Source organism: Gorilla gorilla, chromosome 5 (genome assembly GCF_029281585.2).
Source record: "Gorilla gorilla gorilla isolate KB3781 chromosome 5, NHGRI_mGorGor1-v2.1_pri, whole genome shotgun sequence".
Lineage (NCBI taxonomy): Eukaryota > Metazoa > Chordata > Mammalia > Primates > Hominidae > Gorilla > Gorilla gorilla.
The window spans coordinates 31,399,051-31,418,413 of NC_073229.2; the positions used below are offsets into that span (position 1 = coordinate 31,399,051).

Sequence of the window (19,363 nt, forward strand, 5' to 3'; positions counted from 1 at the left end):
AACAGTAACAACGGAAAACTCACACACACACACACACACACACACACACACACAGTCTACAGTAACAAGACAAGAGGAAGAGGCAGTAGAAAGGGAAAAAGACTTTCTGACAAGGGGTAAGAGAGAGACAAAGGGAAGATAGAAGAGAGGGAAAGTAAAAGGATAACAACAAAATCTGTTCTTCCAGAAATAATGATTTATGTTTATAGAACAGTTATGTTCCCAGAAAGTGAATCTTAGTATTACACAACAGAAAGTAATAAAGAGGCCAAGAATAAAAACAACTGAGACAGCAGTGTCAGAAATATTCCAAACTCCAACTAATTTCATATAAACGTGTGTTTTTCTCTGACCTAATCATCAATTTTATGTAAAACACTTAAACTAATCAAGACACCTTACAATACTAAATAAACAGTAATCACGAATCTTAGACATTACGGAAATTCAGAGCTGGAAATTTCCTTACCAATCGTCCAGCTCAACTTACACACCACTCAGAGGAAGAAACTGAGGCTCAGTCTTGTAAAATATCTACAACCACAAACGACTGCAGAACTCAGGAAATCTAGAATTCTTTGTTCATCTACACTGGCTCTGACTTCATGAGCAAATTATTTACTGTCAATCATAAATTTAAAATTATAAAATTCTGTCACATGTAACAATAGCTTTCTGGCAGCCAGATCAGAAGTAAACACCTCATAACATAGCACCGTTCACACAAATTAAAACATAAAAGTAGAAATACTTCACAAGGAAATTAACAAAAGGTCCTAACTTGAGAAAAAACAAAGATCTGATATTGTGAATGAAACGTTCAGACGTTTAGATTAAGGAGGATAACACTTGGAAGTACTTCTTTGGATGTATGGCGAGAATAAAAAGAATGTTCAACAAGGCCTATTTTTGTGCGTGATTCTTTGCAGCCAAATCATTTGGTAGATTTCTATTGCCATTCGCCTTTCTGATTAAATAGTAACTTACTTATCAAGCTTCTTCTCAAATTTCAGTCCCGTGTAAGTTAAGAATTTAACAAGGTTGTTTATCCCGTCTACATACATGTCACTAGGATCTGAGTAGACCCCTTTACAGCCAATCAAAGTGAGGCTGCCGTGAATGTAAAAGCTTCTGCTTTAGGTTTGGGGCCTAAAACCCTGGATTTGTTTCCAGACAGACTGATATGTTAGGTTGATTTTTTTTTCTCCCACACAAGTAAACTTGATACATGCTATTAAATTGGGCTACATTTCAATAGTTCCCATAGCAATTCATAATTTTATATACAACTGATTTGCTTCAAGCTTTGTTTTAACCTAGGAGAGGTAGGTGAGGGAGGAAAGGGGCAAGCACAAGCCTAAGGTTGTTGTTTTTAACTGCAGGTGTAAAACATAAGCCAATTTTCTTCAAAATACTAAGCTGCATTTTGTTCCATCTTCGTTTTCAACAAGACTTCATGTAATATCAACACCTAAGGACCTGTATAGGGCACTTCCAATCGGGAGGGGTAGGTTTCTGCTCTCCTAAGAAAAAGGGTGTTCCTGGGGTTCCCTTCTCTTACCCTCCCGGTTGCTTTTACTAAAATATATTGATGGCAAACTTGGGCCCCTTGTCCTTTTGTCCCCCTAGACAATCTCTGGCCTAATTCTGATTACTCCTCCCCCTGTGTATCCCTGCTCTCTCTTAATTAGAAATCATACCTCAGAATCGTGCCTCTCTTCCCCCCTTGTAAGAGGAGAACGCCTGACCCACCACCTGGAGAACAATGTAACCCAACTCCGAGTCCATGGATTCCTCTACCCAAGCCCCAAGATTTATCTCCCAGGGAAATCAGAAAGCCAGTTCTGTCCTGTCATCCCGGATTCCCTCAAGGTGTCCTGCTCCTGGTCCAGGATTACCAGCTCCTTTCTACCCTGGGGCATTCTACTCACCTTCCTTTTCCAAGAATCTCGCCCCTCACCCTCGGACCCTTCACCGCGACCCCCGCGCCCACCCGGATCAGCACAACAGGCGGCGAGTGGCCTCCGAGGGCAGAGCCCGCGAGGGCGGGGGTCGGGGGCGGGTCGAGAGCGGCGCAGCGGCGGCCGGCCACGTCGGGTCAGTGCCCCACTCCCACCGCAGGACACACGCCCAGTACCTTTGTAGTGCACCCGCAGGTTGTTCTGAGAGAGGCCGATGTAGCTGAACTTGTCCTTCGGGCTCCAGGACCGAGGCAGCGGCGTCTCTTGTTCGTCCACGGCCGGGTAGAGGCGCTTCAGCCGCCGCTGCAACTCCTTCTCCTGCTCGTTCAGGGCCGAGTCCCCGTGAGGGAAGGGGGCCGCGGCGCTGCTGCCCGCCACCAGAGCTGGGGTCGGGGCTCCTCCGGCGGGGCCGGGGCCCGCTGCAAGGCCCGGGGGAGCGGGCGGCCCGCTGGCGGGGGCGGCCGCTGAGGCAGGGGGAGGCGGGGGCGGCGGCGGGGGCGGCGGGGCCGCGGTGGCCGGGGGCGGCGGCGGCGGAGGGTGGAGGAGCAGGGCGGCCGCCGCGGCCCCTAAGCCTTCGCCGCCCGCGCCGCCTCCGGGCGAGCCGGCCGGAGAGGAGCCGGCGCTGACGGCCGGGGGCGCCGGCAGGACGACTCCGGAGACTGGGGCCAAGGCCGCCGGCGGTGGCGGCGACAGCTGCTGCTGCTGTTGCTGCTGCGGCGGCGGCGGCGGCGGCTGCCCGGACATCCCGGCCGCGACTCAGCCTGCGGCCACCTCCACCTCTTCTCTCCTTCCTCCTCTGCTTCCCGGGGGCGCTGTCGCTGCGGCCACCGGCACCAGGCGCCCAGTCCGCCCGCCCCGGAAGCAGGCGGCGGGCCGCGCGCCCAGGAAGACCGCGGCGGTTGAGGAGCTCGGAGACGCGGGAGTGGGCGGCGGGCCCGGGAGGCCGGGAGAGAACGTTGGCCGGAGCGCGGGCGCGCGGCCCGGGGACGAGGCGCCGAGGGCGGGGGCGACGCGGGAGCGCGGGAGGGGAAGGCGCGCTGGCGGCCGCCGCGGCCGCTGCTCTCGCGGCTGTTTCCCGGCGGGCGGGCCGGGCCGGCGCGAGACGCTGCGCGCGGGCGGCGCTAGGCGAGGGGGCGGGACGGAGGCGCGAGAGAGGCGCGAGCGGTGCGAGCGGCGCGAGGGGGCGGGCCGCGGGGCTCTCGGCTGTGCGCCGCGAGGCGTCCTCCCGGGCCCGCCAGTCGCTCGTGGGCAGGATCGCTGGGCTCCCGGCGCCGCAGGTCCCTTCGGAGGTGTCCGCCTCCTCTCCCTTGGCGGCCGCCGTCGCCCCCCTCGCCGGCGAATCCCCTCCCACTTGACTTCTTTTTGTTGTCGTCGCCCCACCTCCCCACCGTAGGGCTCCTCCGAGCCGAGGCGCCGTTTCTCGTCCAGGCGAGAGTAATCGAGCCCCGCTGGGGCCGCCGCGAGCCCAGGCCCCGGGGCGCTCTAGGACCCGTCGGCCCGGGGCGTGCGGAGCGGCTCAGGCTCCCCGCGCAGTGCTGCTGGCTCTCGCCTCAGTCCCGTTCCCGTTTGCCGCCTCCCTCCAAAGAGGAACGCATTGCCTTTGGTACTTCACAGTGTTTAATTCCGTAGCATTGACCATATGGGCAGTAGAAACCACTTCTGAAGGCAGTCTCCCACTTACAATAGTGACTATTTCATTAATTAATTTTACGAGGACTCACAGTGAACTTAACAGTGGTAGAAGGTGTCATTAATAAAGACCGGCATATCTTCAAAAAGCAGGAGCAGGCACTGTATGAATACAAGATTATAGTGTGTGTTTAGGAGGGGCTTCTAGAGACGTCAGAACATTTTATAGACTCGTTAATTTTCATAACAGGGTTCTTAGGTAACAGAAAATTATGCCCATTTTTAAAACAAGGAAATATTTACTGAGATCAGCAGAGTCAAAAATAGGACTTCCTACTTTGCAATTCCCAATAGAATGCTTCGTCGACTAATTTGGCACAACTTGCCAAGTGTTGCTCTCTGACCCATCATAACATTACTACTTTGTTTTTACCACTTCCCTTTGTTTAGCTTATCCCTCCCTAGCTGGCAAAATCGGGCTTTGCATGTGTAAATTATATGATGTAAATTCTGATATTTTGTTTGCTGCCAAAGATATGATGGTAATCATTTGGTCAAATAAGAAATGTTTTGCCGAAGAGAAAATTATTTCGTTTTGAAGAAGGTAGGCCAAAGGTGATTTAATTTAAGGCCAAGATTATCTGGCCAGAACAAATAACAGAGTCATTCGGCCTAATTTCTCCCTCAGTTACCCAGACAACTACATGTTCTGTTGTACTTTATTATTATTATTATTATTATTATTATTATTATTATTATTATTATTATTATTATTGTTTTGTCGCCCAGGCTGGAGTGCAGTTGTGTGGTCTCCGCTCACTACAACCTCCGCCTCCCATGTTCAAGCGATTCTCCTGCCTCAGCCTCCCAAGTAGCTGGGACTACAGGCATGTGCTCACACCCAGCTAATTTTTGTACTTGTAGTGGAGACGGGGTTTCACCATGTTGGCCAGGCTGGTCTCGAACTCCCGACCTCAAGTGATCTACCCGCCTCAGCCTCCCAAAGTGCTGGGATTACAGGCGTGAGCCACCATGCCTGGCCTCTGTTGTACTTTGATAGAAATATCCATTAATTTTAACCTGTTGTTTGATGACTTTTTTTAAACCACTGCACTTTAAATCACATGATGTCACTGTATTTACAGTGTTCTAACACTTTCATTTATATTACAGTAACAATGAGTTCAATGTAAGCCAAGCTCTATTTAAATGTACGATAGCCATGTTAGAATAAATGGGCTCCAGACCTCATTAAACTTTCTTGAAACACTTTTGAAGATGTACTTTTTTTCTGTCAGCACACTTAGGAACTATCTAGAACTTTCCGTATCTTAGGAACAGCTGAAGGAATAGAATTGTCTAACATTTTGTTGGAAGCATTTTATAACGGGGACTGGTGGTTCTCCATCAAGAAATTAATGATTTCAGTTGTGGGGGAGGATGCTGTGAAATGGGTACTTTCTCATATAGAAGGAGATAGAGAACATTGATAATGTCCTTTTGGAAAGCTACATACTTGGTTATATTTATAAGGAGACATAAAGGAGTTCATACCTTTTGACTTATCTATCAAAAAGCCAAACAACACAATCTAAATATGAAAATACTTTAGGCTGAAAAATGTTCAACAAGAAGTATTAATGGTAGATTAAATGTAGAAGCAAATCAAATGCCCAACCGGAAGAGACTAGAAGAAATTATCACATACCCCACTCAGTGGAGTTATGCTACAGGAGCACATACAGCACATTCGTGCCATTTTTTTTTTTTTAAGGTATCCCTTCTGGGCAGTGGAAGTGCCAAAAAAGGCCAACCAATTAGAAAAAGCCACCCCTTCCTCTTGACTTAGTGGATCTTGGGCCCAACTTCAGACCCACTCTCTCCAGGCTTCTTGCACAGGCACAGCCTGAAACAAATATTTTATGGCCTCTTAAAAATATGTTATTGAAGACATAGAAAAATGATTATGATATGCTAAATGAAAAGAGGCAATACGATAATTATAGCACTGCCAAAATCATTACCAAAAAGACATGAAGGAAAAATTGTAAAATGTTTCCATAATGGACAATTATAATGCATTATTAAAAGTAATGTACTTTTATTATGAAAATAATAGAATTGTACATAGATATGTAAATAGCAAAAATCCATTAGCCATGAACATATCCGCACCCTTCTTGAACCTATGTTTTCAGTCTTTACCATGTATTGCTCTAATATTACCCAGTATCTGTATCTGCTGGGTTTCTCAGTATCGAACAATAGGAACCAATTCTGGCTCTCTTAAGCAAAAAAGGAACTTACTGGAAAGATATTAGATGGTTCTCAGAATTGACCAGAAGGCTGGACAAGCAGGCCTGAAAACTGACAATGGCCAAAGGAGGAGAGGCTGCATAAATAGACTGGCCTGGACCCCAGCACTGATCATAGAAATCACTGCCAGATGTCACCTTCAACACCTGGACTCTTATCTCTCTGACCTCCAGCCTTTACACCACTCACTCAAGTTTCAAAGTCACCAAGCCTAGATTGTGTGCCCATGCCAGAATACACCAGCAAGCAGAGATTCCCAGGTTATCCAGTGACTGGGTTACAGAGATGCTACGTTATTGATAACTTCAGCTCAGGGTGGGCCTTGAGTGGTTACAGCCTCCAGAACTGGTCCCTTCCAACAGTGAGCAGTCTTGTGCATTCAGAGTACCATACGCATCTTATTTTCTGTGCATGGCATAACATGAAAATGTTTAGGACACATTGCCCTAGTGGAAAAGGGCCACTGGTGCCCACAGTAGAGGATTTTCCATACTAGGAAAGATACTAGGAAAGAGGTAAGATGCTGACCAGCCTGTTTCAGTCAATGCCCATGACAGTATCCTTCTGGGTACTGGAAAATGTTATGGCAATGTGTGCCAAGATCTATAGTATGGTTTTAGGGTCTGGATTAGTTATCTATGGCTGCAGAATAAATAATCCTCAAATTTAGTGGCTTAAAATAACGTTTATTATCACACATTTTCTGTGGGTCAGGAATCTGGCACAACTTCACTGGATCCTCTGCTTCAGGGTCTCTCATGAGCATTAAAAGTGTCAGTTGGGGTTGCAGTCATCTCAAGACTTGATTGGGGAAGAATCCACTTTCACACTCACTGATGTGGTTATCGCACTCATTGATGCAGTTCCGTGAGGGCTGCTGGACTAAGGGATTAAGTTTCTTGTTGGCTATTGGCCAGAAGTGGCCCATGATGCCTTGCCACATGGGCCCCTTCAACATGGCAGCTTGCTTCATGAAAGCATGCAAGCCAACAAGGCAATCGTGGCAAGACAAAAGTTAGTGTTTTGTAACCCAACCACGGAAGTGACATCCCATCACTTTTGCCATGTTTGTTAGAAGTGAGTCATTAGTTTTATCCCATATTCAAGGGGAAGGGATTACACAAGGCTATGAACACGAGAAGGTGAGGATCATTGAAGGCCGTCTTTGGAAACTGACTCATACAGGGTCCTTGTAGCTTCCAGTGACCCTGGGGAACTGCACTTGCCACATTCACATCAAATATGGATTCTAGACCAGGGATCAGCAAACTTTTTCTCTAACAGGTTAGATAGTGAATATTTTAGGCTCTGCGGAACATAGTTACCTGTCGCAACTACTCAATTTTGCCATTGTAAATGAAAGCAACCATAGATGATACATAAACGGGCATGGCTGTGATCCAGCAAAACTTTATTTACAAACGTAGGGAGCAGCCTGGATTTGCCCTACAGGCTTCAGTTTGTGATTCCTGTTCCAGACTATTACATCAACATTCCTTATAAACCATTCTCAACACTAAAAATGAAGGCCAAGTCACTAGCAATGAAATCCTAGGAGTGAACAAATTCATTTTATTACCCACAATGCGTGCTGCTCTCCAGTGTCCGAGGCAGCCTGATGCCACACGAGTGGAGTAAGAATATTTCTGTACGTAGAGTGTGGCAAATTCAAATGGATGGCAAATGGCTGAACAATGTTAGTAAACTATAGCAGTAAAGGGTCCAAGTTTGGGAAAGTTCTCAGTCAGCATTTATGAAGCACCTGTTATGTTGGAACCCTGGGTCCTGTCTTCTCTAGGCAGGGAATGAAGAAAAGAGACAAGAAGGATTACAAAGAAAAACAGCAGTGTGGAATCTACTTCTTCAGTGAACAGAGTCTAGTTGGAAAGTGATTGGTTTTGAGAGGTGACAGCAAGTTGGGAGCCCTCGCTCACTCTGGGTGCCTCCTCGGCCTTGGCGCCCACACTGGCCGGGCTTGAGGAGCCCTTCAGCCCGCGGCTGCACTGTAGGAGCCCCTCTCTGGACTGGCTGAGACTGGAGCCGGCTCCCTCTGCTTGTGGGGAGGCGTGAAGGAAGAGCTGCGGGTGGGAACCGGGGGCTGCGTGCGGCGCTCGCGGGCCAAGGCAAGTTCCGGGTGGGCATGGGCTCAGCAGGCCTCGCACTCGGAGCGGCCGGCTGGCGCCGCAGGCCCCAGGCAGTGACGGGCTTAGCACACGTGCCAGCATTTGCGGAGGGTGTGCCGGGTCCCCCAGCAGTGCCCGGCGCTGCGCTGGGATTCTCACCGGGCCTCAGCTGCCTCTCCGCGGGGCAGGGCTCTGGACCTGCCAGCCCGCCATGCCCGAGCCTCCCCACCGCCATGGGCTCCTGCACTGCCCGAGCCTCTCCGACAAGCGCCGCCCCTTGCTCCGTGGCACCCCGTCCCGTCGACTGCTCAAGGGCTGAGGAGTAGGAGTGCCCGATGCGGGACTGACAGGCAGCTCCGCCTGTGGCGCGGGTGTGGGATCCACCAGGTGAAGCCAGCTGAGTTCCTGAGTCTAGCAGGGATTGGAAGAACTTTTATGTCTAGCTGGAGGATTGTATACACACCAATCAGCACCCTGTGTCTAGCTCAAGGTTTGTAAATGCACCAATCAGTGCTCTGTGTCTAGCTAATCTAGTGGGGACTTGGAGAACCTTTATGTCTGGCTAAAGGATTGTAAATACACCAGTCAGCACTCCGTGTCTAGCTAAAGGTTTGTAAACACACCAATGAGCACCCTGTGTCTAGCTCAAGGTTTGTAAATGCACCAATCAGTGCTCTGTGTCTAGCTAATCTAGTGGGGACTTGGAGAACTTTTGTGTCCCGCTCAGGGATTGTAAACGCACCAATTAGCACCCTGTCAAAAGGGACCAATCAGCTCTCTGTAAAACGGACCAATCAGCAGGATGTGGGTGGGGCCAGATAAGGGAATAAAAGCAGGCTGCCCCAGCCAGTTGTAGTACCATGCTGGGGTCCCCTTACACCTTGTGGAGGGTTTGTTCTTTTGCTGTTTGTAATAAATTTAGCTACTGCTTACTTTTTGGGCTTGTACTGCGTTTATGAGCTGTAACACTGTAAAGGTCTGCATTTTCATTCTTGAGGCTGGGGTGGTCAGTAACTGACTGCAAAAAATAAACTATTCTGGAGGAGAGGAAAGAATAACACAATGCGCCACCTCTAAGAGGTATAACACTTGTCACGAAAGTCTGCAGCTTCACTTCTGAAGCCAGTGAGACCGCAAACCCACCAGTAAAGGAGAGACTGAATATGTCTTACCATCAGAAGCAAGAAACTCCAGACACACACCACCTTTAAAAACTTAACAGTCATCAGGAGGGTCTGTGGTTTCTTTCTTGAAGTCAGTGGGACCAAAAACCCACCAGTTTTGGACAGTTTGGTGGTGTCCCCACCCAAATCTCATCTTGAATTACAGCTGTGATGATCCCCATGTGTTGTGGGAGAGACCCAGTGGGAGGTAATTGAGTCATGGGGTTACCTACCTTCATGCTGTTCTCATGATAGTGAGTTCTCACCAGATCTGGTGGTTTTACAACGGTCTTTCTCTGCGTGTTTTTTCTGCACTTTTCTTTGCTGCTGTCTTGTGAGGAAGGATGTGCTTGTGTCCCTTTCCACCGTGGTTGTAAGTTTCCTGAGGCCGCCTCAGCCATGCTGAACTGTGAGTCAAACCTCTTTCGTTTATAAATTACCCAGTCTCAGAAATGTCTTTATTAGCAATGTGAGACTGGACTAATGCAGAGTGGTGAGATGATTAACAGTTGTCGCCTCCGTATCCATCCATAGGGCATTGGTTTCAAGAACTGGAAAACAAAATCCACAGATGCCCAAGTCTCTTATATAACATGATGTTATATAAAAATTTGGATAATAAAATGAATTTGCCTGTAACTTACCCACATCGTCTCCTGTATACTGAAATCACCTCTAAATTACTTACAATATTAAACATAATGTGATCCTGTGTAGTTGTGATGCTGTATTGTTTAGGGAATCATGGCAAGGACAAAAAGTCTGTTCGGGACAGACAGAACAATCATTGGTCTAACTACATCTTTGGTCTTCGGTTGAATCCAAGGTTGCAAACCTTCAGACACGGGAGGGCTGACTGCACACATGAATTAGAGAGCAGTGATTTTCAGACTTGAATGTGGAGATTTGCCAAATGGGACCTGACAGTCTATATTTCTAACAAGCTTCCAGGGGCTGCTGCCACTCCTGATCCATGGATTAGCCCCTGAATAGCAAGGACTGGGAGAACAAGTCTTGCTCCGTCCCACAGGCTGGAGTGGCCCGATTATAGCTCACTGCAGTCTCCAAAGCCTGGGTTCAAGGGATCCTCCCACGTCAGCCGCTGAAGTAGCTAGGACTACAGGCACATGCTACAGTGCTCAGCTAATTTTTTTTTTTAATTGTAGAGACAGGGGTCTTGCAATGTTGCCCAGGCTAGTCTCGAACTCCTGAACTCAAGGGAGCCTCCTGCCTTGGCCTCCCAAAGTGCTGGGATTACAGGCAGGAACCACCACACCCAGCCTCAGTTGATGCTCTTTAGAAACAAGTGTTCCAGAGTCCATGGGCAGATACACAAAGGTCTAGTGAGGGCGGACTCTGCCTCAGAATTTGCGTGCTGTCTTGAAGAGAACATGATGGGGGTGCTGGCTGTTTTACCACAAACCAAGAGACTGCATCCCTGGGGTTTGGGGTTCAGGGTGAAAAGGGTCTGCAGGACCACATGGAATAACATAAATATACTATTTAATATTCATGTGTGAATAAAAGTGGTTACAATTCAGTGTTCGTGAAGTAAAATCTATGTGAAAAACAAAAAGTTAAATTTAGAGGAAACTTTTATCATCTGTTCTAGAAGAATTTGTACAAAAATTACAATTTGGGCTGAAATAACCTAAGTTAATGACTTTTTGACAAATTAATAGGCTCTCAATCTCCTTCTGATTTTCCTCCTAATTTTTCCTTCTGCTTGTTCTAGTCCACTGTAGCCCTTCCTCATTTGCCAGAACTCACATCCTTCCATCCATACTGATCTCTATGTCTCCTCTTTCTTGTTTCCTTGAGACAGGGTCTCACTTTGTCACCCAGGCTAGAGTATAGTGCCACAATCATGGCTCACTGCAGCCTTGGCCTCCTGGGCTCAAGTGATCCTCTCACCTCAGCCTCCCAAGTAGCTGTGACTACAGGCATGCACCACCACACCCGGCTGACTTTTTTTGTAATTTTTTTGAAGAGACATGGTCTCCCTCTGTTGCCCAGGCTGCTGTCAAACTCCTAGCCTCTAGTGATCCTCCCACCTCAGCCTCTCAAAGTGCTGAGATTACAAGCATGAGCCACCCGCCTGACCCTCTTTCTTGTTTCTTGATGGTTGACATTAAAAGTGCATTCAAAATGCAGTAATGGCAGGGCATGGTGGCTCACACCTGTAATCCTGGTACTTTGGGAGGCTGAGGTGGGAGGATTGTTTGAGGCCAGGAGTTTGAGACCAGCCTGGGCAACATAGGGAGACCTCATCTCTACTATAAATAAATAAACAAATAGTAAAAATAGAGGCCGGGTGCGGTGGCTCATGCCTGTAATCCCAGCACTTTGGGAGGCTGAGGTGGGCGGATCACGAGGTCAGGAGTTCAAGACCAGCCTGACCAACATGGTGAAACCCTGTCTCTACTAAAAATTAGCCGGGAGTGGTGGCATGCACCTGTAATCCCAGCTACTCAGGAGGCTGAAGCAGGAGAATTGCTTGAACCTGGGAGGCAGGGGTTGCAGTGAGCCGAGATTGTGCCACTGCACTCCAGCCTGGGCTACAGAGCAAAACTCTGTCTAAAAAAAAAAAAAGTAAAAATAGAGTAACTGTAGGGAACAGATAGCAGGAATTCATTTCCTCCCTGGTGCTACAGTGATCAAGTTCTTGATGGAATCATGGGATGGGAAGCCTACCCCAGAATGTCTCTGAACTCCAGGGAATGCCCCCTGCAGGTCTAGGAAATGCCTATGGGTGCAGTGGATGGAATATCATGCAAGCAGCCAAAGGCATAGTTTGGAGGGAAGAACAGGAAGAAAGGAAGATGAAAGACAAAAATAGAAAGCATAGAAAAAATAAAAAAGAAGAAAATGATCATTCTTTAAGAAAATGATAAATAGCTCCCCAAGGTGCCAGATATCATTGAGGAGAATAACTCACCAACCCACTGTGGGTTAGGCTCCTAGTTCCCCAAGATGCAGGCTGCATTCCATTCATTATCTACTGAGTGCCTATTATGTACCTATTGTGTGTGCGCAGCGCTAGGAAGCATAGGGGAAAACATTTTTAAAGGACACTAACATCTTTACCCTCAACTGGTTTATAGTTTTGTAGGAAATTGACTTACACAACCAGTTTTTCAAGGTAGAATATGAATAGTGTTCTAAGAGAGACAAAAAGTGCCATAGGTTTTTCTTCTTTTTTTGAGACAGAGTCTCACTCTTGTCGCCCAGGCTGGAGTGCAATGGCACAATCTCGGCTCACTACAACCTCCGCCTCCTGGGTTCAAGCAATTCTCCTGCCTCAGCCTCCTGAGTAGCTGGGACGACAGGCGCCCACCACACACCTGTCTAATTTTTGTATTTTTAGTAGAGATGGGATTTCAACATGTTGGCCAGGCTGGTCTATAATTCCTGACTTCAGGGGATCTGCCCGCCTCGGCCTCACAAAGTGCTGGCATGAGCCACCACACCTGGCCAGGTTTTTTTCTAATATCCTAGGAAAAGTAATTGTCCAGCCTATTGTAAGAATGTAACCCATTCTTACAAGTAAAATGAATTCTTCAATCTAAGTTTCTTTATATCTAGGCTACAGCATGGAGATAATTGATACAAATATTTTCTTATCATCATGGTCCTCAAAGAAAGTACAAGGCCTAATTTGCAATCTAAGTAAACATAAAAAGAAAGTTGTTTAGTAAAGCAATTTATTTCATAAGTCACTATTTCTTTCACCATAGCCATATACTATCTTATGCTTAGTAATGAATTTTTAAAAAACATTTTTATTTGTTTTCCTTAAGTGCCTTCAAAGATATGCTGGGAAAAATATGCTCAGCAATACGTGAGACTTCCCAAAACTGCAATATTTCAAAGATGTCAGAACATCTGTATCTTAAAAAGCAGCATAGGCCGGGCGCAGTGGCTCACACCTGTAATCCCAGCTCTTTGGGAAGCCAAGGCAGGCGGATCACGAGGTCAGGAGTTCGAGACCAGCCTGGCCAACATGGTGAAACCTCATCTCTACTAAAAATACAAAAAATAGCTGAGTGTGGTGATGGGCGCCTGTAATCCCAGCTACTCGGGAGGCTGAGGCAGGAGAATCGTTTGAAACTGGGAGGCAGAGGTTTCAGTGAGCCGAGATCCCGCCATTGCACTCCAGCCTGGGTGACAGAGTGAGACTCCGTCTCAAAAACATAAAAAAATAAAAAATAAAGGCAGCATAAATAATAAAATGGCTTCAAAATACTTTTTTTAGTATTTTTCTGCTTCAGCTGCAATTAGTTTATTTTGCAAATATTTAACTTTGAAACAGGCATCAATTATTTAAAGAGAGATAGCATTGTCTGTGGAATTACCAGTCTGGCTCTTAATATCACCAACAGTCCCCCATATGTGCCTTATGCCATTGTCTATATGAAAACTTCTCATAGATAATAGATCTTTGACATTCTTAAGAGGCCCAGATCTTTCTGAATCCTTAAACTGTAAATCTCATGAAACAATATTATATCATCCCATAAAATTCAGTAAGTATAATTTGAATAGTCTACATGATTGAAGAACAACAAAGCCACACTGACATGTGGCTGTTGAGTGGTTGGCTAGGCTACGTGTTTCCATGCAGTGCACTAACCTTAACACACATGGGATGCTATTAGCGCTTGGTAAAATTATGGCAAAACGGCCTTCTGCATTGCTTCTAAAGAGTCAAGACTGGCCGGGGCGCGGTGGCTCACACCTGTAATCCCAGCACTCAGGGAGGCCGAGGTGGGCAGATCACTTCAGGTCAGGAGTGTGTAACCAGCCTGGCCAACATGGTGAAAACCCATCTCTACTAAAAATACAAAAAATTAGCTGGGCGTGGTGCCGAGTGCCTGTAATCCCAGCTACTTGATAGGCCAAGGGAGGAGAACTGCTTGAACCCGGAAAGCAGAGGTTGCAGTGAGCCCAGATCGCTCCACTGCACTCAAGCCTGGGCGACAGAGTGAGACTCCGTCTCAAGAAAAAAAAGAAAGGAGTTAAGATTGTGGATGTTCAATGTGTGAGTCTAAATGTACAAGTTAGACTGTACAAGCTAAATGTACAAGCTCTGATCAGGTTCTTCAAATATATACACCCCTCTTTATCTTCCTGTGGTTGTGCACACCCACGTTTATAAACACTGTGGTAGATCCAAAAATGGCACCCTAGAAAGCTGTCCACCTCAAATCCCTAGAACCTGTGACTCTGACTTTATTTGGTAAAAGGGTCCTTGCAAATGTCATTAAGTTAAGGATCTTGAACAAGATCATCCTGGATTATCCTTGCAGGCCCTAAATCCAATGACAAGTGTCCTTATAAGAGAGAGGCAGAGGGAGATTTGCGACAGAAAAGACACGCAGAGAAGGGAAGACCGTGTGAAAATGGAGCCTAGAGAGATGCTGCCACAAGTCAAGGAATGCCACCAGCCACCAGAACCTGGAAAAGGCAAAGAATGGACCCTCTCCTGTGGAGCTGGAGGGAGTGTAGCCCTGTGACATCTTGATTGCAGACTTCTGGCCTCCAGTGCTGTGAGAGAATAAACTTCTGTTGTGGTAAGCCACCAAATTTGTGGCCATTTGTTACAGCAGCCCTTGGAAACCAATCTACACATACACACACTGCAAACTTTTTAGGTTTCAGGAAAAAAATGTTGCACAAAGTTGTTAAGACAATTAGGTATACTGTGCATTGCAGAAGCCAGAGTGATATAACAATCACAGTTCTCTCATCAAAATCAAAGCACTTTCTATTTGAAAGTACTTTTCTGTAAGATACAGAGCTTGGTTATATAAATTATGTACGTCAATAAGGCAATCTAGGCTCACTGCTTGTCTTCATAATTTTATAGCTTGCTCTCTCTCTCTCTCTCTCTCTCGGTTCTGGCCACATTTCAGTAAAGGAAGGGGTTATATAAGCACTCTGGTTTGACGGAAAAGTGATTTTATGATTGAAGTATGAACTGAAATGGCTCTTCCACTGGGCAGAGGCATTAATGCCATAAAACTGCCTTTAAGGGACTATTAGAGGGTCACCATGACTGCTACAGCTCAGGGCTGTTACTTTCTAACCATTACATGCCTAATGTCATGTGTATTATGCTTTAATAACTATTTAAAAATTTGACCCCATAAGGACAATTTTGTAGGGTAGGTTAGGTGTCCCAGATCAGGTTTCCTAGAAACGGAGGCTGAGATGGGGTTTCTGGTACATGTGATCTTTTGACAGAGTGCTCTCAAGTGAAATGTGTAGGGGAATAAGGGAAGTAAACTAGCACGGGGAGGAAGCCAGGCGAAGATGTAAGCTCGGTGAGGTCTGGCTCCAGCCTAACCCCACAGGAAGCTCTGGAGTGTGTGTGCACCATGCAATCATCCCACCTTAAGGCAAGAGTCCAGGGCTTTTAAGGCCTGTATTAACCACTCATTAGCTGCAGACCACATTCCTCCCTGGGGTGGTATAACATCCGAGGGATCTCTGGGCAAGGAGGTGAGGGTGTGGCTATGAGTCACTGGCAACATTCCCTGCGGCCTGAGATGGGTGCATCAGCAGGTGACAGGACATGCTCAGGGCACCAAGAGCATCCAACGATGCTTTTTTTTTTTTTTTTTTTTTTTGAGACGGAGTCTCACTCTGTCACCCAGGCTGGAGTGCAGTGGTGCCATCTCAGCTCACTGCAACCTTCGCCTCCCAGATACAGATGATTTTAATGCCTCAGCCTCCTGAGTAGCAGGGATTACAGGCTCCTGCCACCCCACCAGGCTAATTTTTGTATTTTTAGTAGAAACGGGGTCTACCATGTTGGCTAGGCTGGTCTCAAACTTCTGATCTTAGGTGATCCACACCTGCCTCGTCCTCCCACAGTGCTGGGATTACAGGTGAGAGCCACTGCACCTGGCCTTCCAGTCACATTTCTAATCACACACCTGATCATTTCAATGACTACATCTGCCTTAAGAGAACTCTCTGAATGTTGGCATTACTGAGCAATGTTGGAATGTCACAAGTCTTGCAAATGTGTCCATCAAATAAGTTCACATTTTAATAGGTTTAATCTGGGAAGAGGGTCTTTCATAAAGAGACCATTTTTAGAATACGTGTGTAAGTAGGAACACAAGCCCGTAAGTTTGGCTGTTGCCACCATGCTCATTACTGACCTTCATCATGTTTATTTTCATGGTCCATATGCCTTTTTCTACTCTCTGTTGACCATGTGAAAGTCTGTCTGTGTCAGCATGGTTTACCTTAGTTTATAAGGTCCTCATAGGTATAGGTCACAACTATTTACTGTTCTCTATGTCGCATGTTGCACAATTATGGGTTTAACAACTGCTTCTTGTTGATGTAGGGATGTAACTCTGCTTTTTTATTATGGCAATGATATTCTATTTGATAATTGCCCAGGCCTTAAACATATGACTAAGGCATCATCCTGAGCAGGACTTGCAAACTCAAATACCTCCATGAGCCAGGTAGATAATGTAAAAGAGTGAACCAGGTCAGGTATAAAACAATAACAGAGTGGAGAGCATAAAGGAATTTCAAATCAAAATGTTCCAAACACTTCACAGATCAAACAAAACACCTCTGTGGGTCAGATCTGGCCAATGGTTCACCAGTTAGTGGCCTAAAGGCTAGGTCTGAACTCAAAGCCGGAAACTCAGGCCAATTACAGGTGTCCTGGATCTGTCTTAGGTTTGCCAAAAGCTATCATTACTTGTCCCTGCCTACCGTGGGTGATCTGAAATACCAGATTTTTCAGTCATGCTGCCCTGCCTGTAGAACCAGACCTGGAGATTTTGAGATACTTCCTGGCTTGCCAGGGAAATCTGAGTCATAGGTGCCCCATTTACTTAACACAACCACAAAAAACACCTTCAAAGAGCCTATTTCCTATTGTAGTGCCCTATATCTAGGAGGCACTCCTTAAATACTTCTTGATGACACAAGCAAGCTACTTTCATAATGCTTGATTTCAAGTCTTTATAACCCATCCAGTGGTCTTCATTCTAAGAATTAAGTGTAGGGGCTGGGCACGGTGGCTCAAGCCTGTAATCCCAGCTCTTTGGGAGGCCGAGGTGGGCAGATCACGAGGTCAGGAGATCAAGACCATCCTGGCTAACACGGTGAAACCCCGTCTCTACCAAAAATACAAAAAATTAGCCAGGCGCAGCGGCGGGCACCTGTAATCCCAGCTACTCGGGAGGCTGAGGCAGGAGAATGGCGTGAACCCAGGAGGCGGAGCTTGCAGTGAGCCGAGATCACGCCACTGCACTCCAGCCTGGGAGACAGAGCGAGACTCCGTCTCAAAAAAAAAAAAAAAGAATTAAGTGTTCACAGTTTAATTATGATGCAAAGATTACATATACTATACCAAGTGTTGACAAGGATGTGGAGAAATCAGAGCCCCGATACGTTCAGACACTGCAGGTGTGAAAACAGTATGGCAGTTCCTCCAAGCTTAAACTTAGATTTCCCATATGACCCAGCAATTCTACTCCTGGGTATATACCCAAAAGAAAGGAAAACATATGTTCACATAAAAACTTGCACACAAATGTTCATAGCAGCATTATTCATAATAGTAAAAAAGTAGAAATAATCCAAATATCCATCAATGGATGAATGGATAAATAAAATGTTGGCCGGGCACAGTGGCTCACATCTGTAATCTCAGCACTTTGGGAGGACGGATCGCTTGAGTCCAGGAGTTTGAGACCAGCCTGGGCAACATGAAGAAACCCTATCTCTAGAAAAAAATAGAAAAGTTAGCCAGGCGTAATGGTGCGCACCTGTACACCCAGCTACTTGGAAGGCTGAGGTGGAAGGATCTCTGGAGCCCGTGAGGTCGAGGCTGCAGTGGGCTGTGATCATGCCACTGCTCTCCAGCTTGGGTGACAGAGCGAGACACTGTCTCAAGAATTTTTTAATTAAATTAAATTAAACATTTGAAAATAAAATGTTGTCTATTCATAGAGTGGAACATTATTCAGCAGTATAAAGGAATGGAGTTCTGGTTCTGATAAATGTTACAACACAGATGAACCTTCATAATATTATGCTAATTGAAGGGTGCCAATCACAAAAGACCACATATTTTATGTTTCCTTTTATATGCAATGTTCAGGATAGGCAAATCCATAGACACAGAAAGTAGATTAGTGGTTGTCAGGAGTTTGGGGTAAGAGAGAGTGAGGAGTGACTGCTAGTGGATAGAAAATTTCTTTTGGGGGTGGTGAAATGTTCTAAAAGGTATGATGGTGATGGTTGCACAACTTTGTGAATATACTAAAAACTGCTGAATTGTGCATATTAAATGGAGAAATTATGTGGTATGTGAATTATATCTCAATAAAGCTCTTATTTTAAAAAAGGTTACATGTGCTATGAAGGTTTTTGTCATAAGCTCCAAATACTGTGTACATGAATTTACTGCCATGTAACTTTCAGTGCTTTTCTTACTCCTGGCACATAGTAGGCCATCAATAGATGTTTGTTGAAGGAATGGTGAATGGTTTCTAAGAAGCTAGAATATTCAGTGAATTGGGCTGGAGGATTCTGATTTAAATTTCTGGAGGCTATCCTGAAAATCCATGGATTTTCTTTCCTACAAGAAAGAAACTAGCATGAAGCTTGGCATATGGCATGCTCTCAATAAATAGCAGTTCCTTCCCTCTTTTTTCAAAACAGTTCTAAAATGTATTATTCTACTTTCTTAGTATCAACCTTTTCAGCTTTATAATGAATTATCAATGGAAATAGGAGTAGAAATTTTAAAAGACCAATCTTATTTGTGTCCAGTAGTGGGAGTCACACTCAGCTAAGAAATGGTTTTTCGATGTTAAAATTTGAATAAACGGGCTAGTACAGTGGTTCTCAGTGCATCAGAATCACCTGAAGAATTGATCTGGGGTGGGGTCAAGAAGCTGCATTTCCAACAAGTTCTAAGGGAGACCAGCATTTCTTCCTTTTAAAAAATTTTTTTTAATTTTTGAAACAATCACAAAATTACAGGGAAATCAGAGATACAATTCAAAGAACTATTTCTACTGAGCCATTTGAGAGCAAATTGCTGACATCACCTGTGTGGAATTTCTACAAACAAGATATTCTACATAACCGAAATATAACCATCAGAATCAGGAAAGAAACACTG

At 45.9% G+C, this 19,363-nt stretch overlaps 1 protein-coding gene across 2 annotated transcripts in view; it reads right to left on the bottom strand.

Annotated features, from left to right (window-relative positions):
* Positions 1 to 3,035, bottom strand: part of RANBP9 (RAN binding protein 9) — a 90,812-nt gene extending 87,777 nt beyond the window's left edge. Inside the window, exon 1 of one of the 2 annotated variants that reach the window (XM_031011867.2) lies at positions 2,138 to 3,035. In XM_031011867.2, the coding sequence (XP_030867727.1) occupies positions 2,138 to 2,705 (568 nt within the window). In that variant the 5' untranslated portion in view covers positions 2,706 to 3,035. The remainder of the gene's footprint in view (positions 1 to 2,137) is intronic. The other variant, XM_055390653.2, reaches the window with a different exon arrangement.
* Positions 3,036 to 19,363: the final 16,328 nt, after the last annotated feature.